Here is an 8,907-nt window from a genome sequence, read left to right as displayed (position 1 = left end):
AATTTCTTCCCCCCCCCCCTTTTTTTTTTTTTTTTTTTTTGCGCTCGACAGACACCCAGGGGGCAGGGAGTGACCATAAGCAGAGATAGGAAGATTGCAGGAGACGGTGTTCCAGCATCCTGCCTAACCTACTTCCCATGGGAAAGCTTGGAGCTGCAGGTGTGACAACACAAGGGCCTGCTGCAGTGGTGCAAGGCATTGAGTAAAGTGGCTTCAAAGTCCAAGGTCTTGGATTCTAGTCCACGGGGTGGAAACCCAGGAGTAGGCCAGAGCCCCAGGCAACAAAACTAAGATGCAAAGAATGAGAACAGTGAGGTGGCAGCATGACCAGGAAACCAATTCACCCACCTAACACCGACAGCCCCTCTAGGCAACGAGACATGGCCTGAAGATTCTTCCAATCTTATGCTTTGAGCAGCGGTAATACCTCATGTATTAACTCTTTTTCCAACAAGGCATGGCAGGAGAGTGGGACTGGGAGGTCTCCAAGGAGGGAGGGGTGGCAGGACTGATGGGATGCAGAGACTCCCTTCCCCTGAGGATCCAGAAGTCCCACGCTTTAGGCAATCTTCATGGTGGAAATACTAAGGACCTGCACACTGTCAGCTCTTACAGAGAGTCTAGGCACCAAAAATCCCAACAGCAGCTTCCAGACTTTGCAACAGGGAGCCTGCAAGGTCTAAGATGCCTGACTTAAGCCAGGTTTCTGAGAATGTTTAGCCTTCCTTGTGAAAAAATAGGAATCAGGATGCTAAGAGCCCCAGCTAGAATAAGGTCTCTCCAAAGTTTCCAAGGCTACCAAGCTACCAGCTTCACAGAAGGGAGCTCAGAAGCCTGGGAAACACTGATGTTCCTGACACAAGACCTGTCCACATGGTGAGGCTATGCTGGACACTGGAAGACAAAAGCTTTCAGTTGCCCACCTGAAAATCTCTGACCAGTTCTACCATAAGGAGTTTCTAATTTATTTTGTTGGATTTCTGAACTGACCATTTCAGGGCAAAATATCAACTCAGGTTATTACATGAAGTACATTTCCACATTAAATGGCACATTGCCACAGAATGTACATGTTAAATTTGGAGCCCAATTTTTTTTATAGTGCATCTCAAGTCATTTCAAAAGTATCTCGATTATACTTTGCTGTTCTATACAATTATTAATATAAGCAGATTGAAAACAAGATAGACATTTTTAAAGATAACCTAATTTCCCAAGCAGCTAGGATTATTAGACTATTTCGCAGTTATTGGGCATTCTAGCATCTACCTCTAACTATATTATGTGCTGATTTTTTATATCTGATCCAAACAGCCCTCAAGCAATTTCTCATCCTCTGTACCACCCAGCTGTGGAGCTGATGTTTAGCTGAGAAAAATTCTATCCTGTAAAATATCTAAAACTTTAAATGACCATAGTTATACATTACAGAGTCAGATTTTTCAATGGAAAACATACCACCACCACAGCAAAAACTTACAGTATCTTGACGTCCAATTTTCGATTTCTCGATGCTCTGCTGCAAACTCTCTTTCCTCCGGCTACTTTCAGCCAGCTAAGGAAAGAAACAAAACGAAACAGAAAAACAATAAATGTATTTTACAGGCTACTTAAAGATCTAATATTTTAGCGCTATCATACTTTACATTTGAGCTTAGCCCACCCCCTGCCCACCAAAAAAGAAAGCAAGTAAAGGATATATATATTCTGAGTAATTTCCTCCCCTGGCTCAAATTCTTATTACCTAAAAGCACCAAAAGTAAGGGCCCAAATCCTATTTCATGTAAAAAAAAAAACAATAGCCAAGTTTGCTGCAAGGGCCTGCTGCTGTAACATGTCCCACAGCTGCAACACTAGTCAATATAAAAGCTAGCTAGTGCATTCAAATTGTAGCAGATTACACCTGAGCCATTTTTGATCATTTCCAAATTTGGTGTGTCCACCAAACTGCTACAACTCCTTTTATACTGTGGCTTCTAGGAAGACCATACAAACATCACTGATATACTAAGCCATAATCACCCAAATCTTCATCTCCCTTTCTACCAAGGTACATTGATGTTGCTAAGCCTAGAATCCCAAACATTATATGCAAGACTGAAGGATAAGACTGAAAGAATGCTTCACTACTGAGTATTATTTATACAGCTTACACTTGCAAGTTTACTTTCTTTTCCTGGATCAAATTTACTAACATACTGTGTGTGCATGCATGTGTGAGCAAGAAAAAATGCAAATATATAAGAGGCACTCAATTTCCAAGTAGGTATTAAGAAAAAAAGTCAGCCAATTTACATGCACTGGCGAAGCATGTACCTTTTGGATTAAACAAGTCCAATCACTTCCTCTTTACTGTCAGTGAAAAGAATGCTATCTTGGCCATAGATTTCAGCATGTAACCAGGGCCAGATTAATGCAGAGGCAAACTAGGCACATGCCTAGGGCCCTAAGTGAAGAAGGGGCCCAGTTGTGCTTATTTTACATATTAAGTGAAAAAAAGTAGAGGCCCACAAGTTTGTTTGCCTAGGGCCCAGTAAAGGATTAATCCGGCCCTGCATGTAACCTGAACTATACCAAAAATAATTTTGGTAGATAGTTAAAACAGGAAAAGTGTATTCTTCCTGGTCTTTCTTCCAAATAACAACATGTAATAAAAGCAAATGCCATATCCCCTATGTTGTGCACTGCTAAGCAGATGCATACAGTTCAGGGGCAAGTGGTTAGGTTGGAGTTCACATGTTACTGAGGCTAAGCAAGACAAATTCTGTACCCCAAAATGTAGTGTGAAGCATTAATTAACTCTCAACAGTAACATTTACCCCAGAATCAAGCATCAGACAAGAACTATTTCCACGATACATATTATTGGATCTATAGCATACTATACTAGACCTATAGAGTAAGACAAAAATGTTTCTGTACAGTGTGACTGTACCCGATTTTCTCATTTAGTTTGTCTGATTTACTTAAAGCACCCCGACTTTTTTAAAGATATTTTGTGTGTGTGTGTGTGTGTACACATGTGTATGTGTAGGTGTACATGTGTGCATGTGCATGTATGTATACACATATAGAAGGATTTTTTAAAAAATTAAGGATATAAAATGAGGATTTTAAACAATTTTTGCTCATCTCTACTGTTTTGCTGCTTTTTGTTTTGTATTGTCCCCTCAAATTTGGTGGGATGTTATTTATCACTTGTATTACAGTATCATCTAGGACAGGGGTGGGCAGGATGTGGCCCACCACGCCATTCTATCTGGCCCGCAGGTCTCCTAAAAAATTTAGAAAATTAATATATATCTGCCTCTGGCTGCCTGTCATGCAGCCCTCAATGGCTTGCCAAAACTCAGTAAATGGTCCTCTGCCTGAAATAACTGCCCGCCCCAATCTAGGAACTGTAGTTGTAGGCTAGGTCCCCACAGCATTAAGCCCTATGCAAACTTATAACCAGGGATCCGGGTTTTCCGTTTCCCACGGAAAAACAGAGAAAACTACAGATTCCTTGTTTTTATGCAGGAGCCAACTGCAACAAGGGCAGGAAACCCCTAGCCCTGCTGGGAGTGGGGTGGGGGGAGGGAGGCCTGAGCCTCTGAGGCAGCCAAGGCCGGGCTCAGGCTCACACTTGCCCTTCACCCCTGGAAAAAGGAGGTAAATGGGGCTGTGAGGCAGGGCTGGGGAAGATGGTTTGGGAGCAGGGCCAGGGGGTGAGGGCAGGGGTGCCCCTCTGCAGGGGGTTTTGTGGGCAAGTGGTGCAGGGCACAGTGTAGTGGTGCCTGCCACATGCGGGCTGCATATATGCCGCCCGGCTGCCTACCTAGGGGAGGGGGAGAGGGAGGCTGGTATGCAGCCAGCACACAGATCCATGGCCAACTCTGCAGCCGCGGTGAGGGATGGGGGTGGGGCAAGGGCCCTACTTACCTCTAGGACCTGGGGGCGAAGAGCATGGCTCTGCGGTTGCAGTGCTTGCCTGCAAAGCCCCCCACCCTGCATGCAGATGCCACTGCGGAGCCGTGCAGCTGATTGCGGGGCATGCCACTGAATGTAAGCCCCCCCGTTTCAGCCCCTAGCCAGGCGGCACATATGTGGCCTGCACACAGTGGTTGCCACCACACTGCTCCTGCCGCACCCTACACCACTTGCCCACAAAGCCATTCAGGTGGCCGTGGGATGGTAGTGCAGGGCACAGTGGCAGAGTTGTATTAGCGGCCTCTGTGTGCGAACCTCCTGTCAAGCCGGCTGGCACGTGTGTGGCCCACAGAGTGGCATCCCTGCCCTCACCCCCCCATCCCTGGGAGTGGGCACAGGGGCACACTCCCGCCCTTCTTGATCTACTCCCCCAGCACCTTCCCTTTCCCCTGCCCTGCCCCGTTCCTTCCCCCCACACACACTTACCTGCTGGGCTCGGTGTCCGTGTCTGCGGGTCTGGGGGGCTGTTGTGAGGGGCATCAGGAGGGCTGTTGAGGCTGTGGCGGGGAGTGCGGGGCACCAGCAGCACTGGGAGGGGCTATGGGGGGTCTTTAAATCTGAGAATTTGCCATTTTTAAATCAAAGAAAACCAGGATCCCTGCTTATAACAAAAGAAAAAGGATCCCTGCCCAAGTATAAAACTAGAGACAAGATGAGAATAGACAGGAAAATATAAGGAAATACTGAGACAACAATGGTTCACACAATAGGAAGTTGTGTCAACAAGCCACTGACCAAACAGAAATTTCTGCCTCTTACAGAGAAAAAAGAAAAATAGAAGACAAGCTGAAATGGGAAAGAAAGTTGCATCTAATTTGTCAGCTTTCGCCTGTATGGAAAGGGAGGGGAGGCCAGAAAGGTATCAGAAATGAGTTAAAAGTGGCAGAAAGGCAGTTAGGATTGATACCATAGGATTCAGTTACATCACAGAATGAACACTGCCCAGAACTGAAGGAATGGAGAATGAACAGTAATGTGACTTTCACCAGAGGCACCCTGAAATGTGAAAACTAGAGCAGAGCCAAATGGCATTGCTGGTAAACAAAGACACAACTTTTAATGAGAGGGAGGTAAAAAAAGCAGATGAGAATCAAGATCAACCAACCACCATATCAAGGGGAGAGTGCAGTACAGCCAGTAGAAAGAAAGAAGGACAGACAAGACAGTACAATACAGAAGACAGGAGCGTAGGAAAAGAGCTCTGGGTGAATGGCAGATAGACAAAATTACAGAGTCAAAAAGAAAAACTGTTTGAAAAAATGCTGTGATGGTATGATGGCAGCAGGACACCTGCTGGTAGGAGAGAGGAAAGAAACAAGCTTCAACTCCCTGAGCAAACCTACAGCCTTATCTTTCCAGCAATGGTGGTACCTGCCGGCTTCACCTCATTGTTGCTTACTCACTCCTGTGTCTCACCCCCACCTTCTCCCCATGCACTGGTGCAGTTGCACCCTCCTTTGATTCCTGCTTCACCCAAACTTTAAAATGAACTGCCTGGAAGGGGCAGCAGCCTTTCTATTCAGGCAGCGCTAGGAGAGTCAATTGACTTTGTGGCTCATTACCATTATCATGGTATTATTATCATTGACTTCATGGTTCATTATCCTGTTAATCTCTCTCCACACCATAGGTGTTAACAGCCCTCTATCTTTTTTAATGGTCTTGATGCTTCACTATTCAAACTTCTGCAACTTTGCTCTCTGTTGGCCACCCCTGATAATGTCTCTCCTATTTCACAGCTTTGCTAACTGTTTTAGCTAAAAACCTTAACTCAGGTGTAGAATGACTAATGGTGAAGTATTGGAGGCACTGTCAAAATGCTCAACCAGACTACATTTTGTCTTTTAAATCTGAGCAAAAGATGCACAATTAACTGTAATGACTACAAAACTAGTAATACACATCATTTTACTCTTTTGCCTAGTTTGTAGGGTTTTTTAACTTTATATATACTCTAGAAATTACTGCACATTCCAATTCCTATTTTCGCTTTGATCTTAAGATGAATAATATAGTGCTAGCTCCTTACCATATTAGTAATGTTTCTAATTTCTCTTTAACTGGAGAGAAATGTATGTTGTGTTAGCTGTGATGATGTTCCACACCATGTGCAACCCCTTTCAAAATCAGGATCTACCCATGGCTTCAAGAATATCAGTAGAAAAATTTTAAATTAGGGGCCAGTGGGGGTCAGAAAGCTGTCTAAAAGATATTTTACGTTTTAGATTTGTTTTCCTTTTCAGTGAAGTTTCACTTCAAAGATAATGCCTGTATTTACAAAGTATGGGAGAAGTGTATGACCAGACCTTGAAATTAATTGAATGATCTGGCATCTATGAAAGAGAACAACAAACATTTTTTTTAAACAATCTGTAACTGCTTTACCATGGGCTGCCACTAGGCTTACCCCTAGTTACTCAGGCTATGGACAGAAATTATTCATAAAGCAGTGTAGGTGAAACCAGTATCAGAAACCAGTTCAAATCTGTAACACGATAGAATTTCAGTGCCCATAAACCACTTTCAAAATGGCCAAAACTGGTTCAGGATAGACCTGGATGGAGGTAGTATCAGACTTAACTGATTTAGGTTAAGTTGGTTTGTTGAACTTCTGTCCCAAATCCCATCCAGTTTCAAGTTAACTCACAGTCCCCCTGCATTCCAGGATGTTTTGCACCACCCTCGCAAGCTCCACCGCCTCACAAGATGGACAAGTTAGCTTTGGCCAAGCTGTTTGCTCCAGCTAAACAGGAAGGCATGCTCTAGCACCCGCCAGCATTTAGCTTGAGCCACTGCAGGCAAGTGGCTGCATTTTCGGAATCACAAGTGAATGTCTGTTCACTTACTTATTGGTTCAATCTGTGCAATTTAGACTAACCTGAAAAGACAAAATCAATTTAGCCTCAGGCTTTTTGATTGTCTGTACTTAGCCTTAGTAGTTGAGTCAGAAGTTCAATAAAGGAATACCAACCCTCAGAAATGCTGGAATGATTAATCAGATCACATTTGTACAATGCCTTTTAGCAAAAGTGTTAATATTAGTATCACTGCTTGCTTCTGGTTCTGTTTATAATAAAGGATGTAGAATAAACAGATGCACAAGATTTACAATATATTAGTATCATTGCTAAGATGTCATTTTCTTAATCCACTAATAAGTACACTGCATGCAAATATTTATGCATTTCCCCAAACCGCAACGTCCCCAAAATCTGCCTCAATACATGCATTACCTTATATTTCCTTATTTTCCAGAAAAATAGTAAAATTTTCTTGGCTAATTCCTTCAAGTTCCCAGCTCTCAACCAGTCTAACCAATATCCTACCAACCACATTACTTGCCTTCCTATCACATTAAATTTCTTCAAATGTATAAGCATGCAAACATAGACTCTAGTATGTATATTGGACAGGATTCAAACCAAGGTCCCTACCAAAAGCATTCACAGCTATTATACTGGTCTTTAAGAGAAATACTATCATACTCTATTTAATTTCAGACAAGAAGCCTAACCTAACCAAAACCAGTACCCATATACTACCACAGGGGGTGTGAGTAGATCACAGTAGGGTGACAAATGTGCTGCAATTTCCATCCCAACCTTCTTTTTTGGTTACTTTTCACTTAAGCCAAATGAACTCCTTCTGCACTGAATTTATCCATGCGTTGCCTAAGTCCAGAGAGTAAGGTTTGTTTGCTTTTTGGCTCAAAAAAGCAGTTCAACTATTTTTTAGTTATGCATACTTAAAAAAATACATTATTTTCTGTATTAAACACGACTCACCATTGAAGAGATTAGACAAAATGGAACTGACAGAAAGAATGGTGTGTGCGCATGTGTTGGGGGGGAGCCTTTTACACCACATTTCTTCCACCACTTTTTTTTTGTTTTATTTTATGCACTAACTCATAAAGAACAGCTGACAAGCAGTTTAACAAAGTAGAGAAATTAAGCATATAATGTACTGAAAAATAGAATACAACGCAACTCATGAAAGAACAGTAAAAACAGACCTGTACACCTATACTTTGCCTGTACTAAAACAAAGAATATATAACATAAAAAATACTCTACAACTGCTATTGACTAAAGTGCTAAGTTTATTAAGGAGTAAATCAGTCTGCTGATCAAGCTAGTCTATAGATCTGGTTTCTATAGAACAGAATTACATTTAGCTGCAAACTTAGAAGAAAAAGTCTAATACAATTATTTCTTTATATATATATATATATATATATATATATATAGCTAGCTCCATTTACACTTGCTGGATAGAACATAGCATAAAAAGCCTGACATCTTAAGTTCCCTAGCTAATTATATTGCCAGAAAACTCGCAAGCGAAACACAGTACAACTATAATAAACTATACCAGACAGTGGAGTTGCTCTGCTCTCCTGAGATGATTGATTCTAAAGACATCATTCACCAAGTCCCATCTGTATACACAACACTATGCAATCAGGGAATTGCACCCAGTCAGAGTGTATCAGGTACAAAACAGGACAGTTTTTGTGAAGCACAGAAGGAGGGAACATTTCTGCTATATATCACAGGGTCACAGAATTAATTAGGGCTTGTTTTCAAGAACTTCAGAAAGAGGAAGGTAAAGGATGAACTGACTGGGATGTTCCAAGCCTGTACAGAAGTATAGAAGGAGCAATGAAGCTCAGTGCAAACAAAGGAGTCAAACAAACAAAGGGGGGAGGGGGTTATAATGAGGATAGAAGTAAAAACAGGAACAAAGAATTTTAAATCCAGAAGGCAAAAAGAAATGCAGATAATACTTTCATAGGAGATCTCAAAAGTGGTGGTACAGACACTGGAAGAACAGAGAAAGTCCAGCCTCACCACATTTCTACACTCACACTTGAAATCTCTTCTCCTTTCAGTAATGTGTGTACACATAATTTTATTGAGAGGTTTGGGGGGGGGG

At 42.3% G+C, this 8,907-nt stretch overlaps 1 protein-coding gene across 1 annotated transcript in view; it reads right to left on the bottom strand.

The window, feature by feature from the left end:
• Positions 1-8,907, bottom strand: part of MND1 (meiotic nuclear divisions 1) — a 70,222-nt gene that overhangs the window by 34,556 nt on the left and 26,759 nt on the right. Inside the window, exon 5 of the mRNA XM_019521668.1 lies at positions 1,481-1,555. Coding sequence (XP_019377213.1) covers positions 1,481-1,555 — 75 coding nt within the window. The remainder of the gene's footprint in view (positions 1-1,480; positions 1,556-8,907) is intronic.

This window comes from Gavialis gangeticus, unplaced genomic scaffold, assembly GCF_001723915.1.
Source record: "Gavialis gangeticus isolate Ggan-Ray unplaced genomic scaffold, GavGan_comp1, whole genome shotgun sequence".
In the NCBI taxonomy this organism is placed as follows: Eukaryota; Metazoa; Chordata; order Crocodylia; family Gavialidae; genus Gavialis; species Gavialis gangeticus.
The sequence above is the reverse complement of the archived record's forward strand: the minus strand, read 5'-3'. Positions and strand labels throughout refer to the sequence as shown.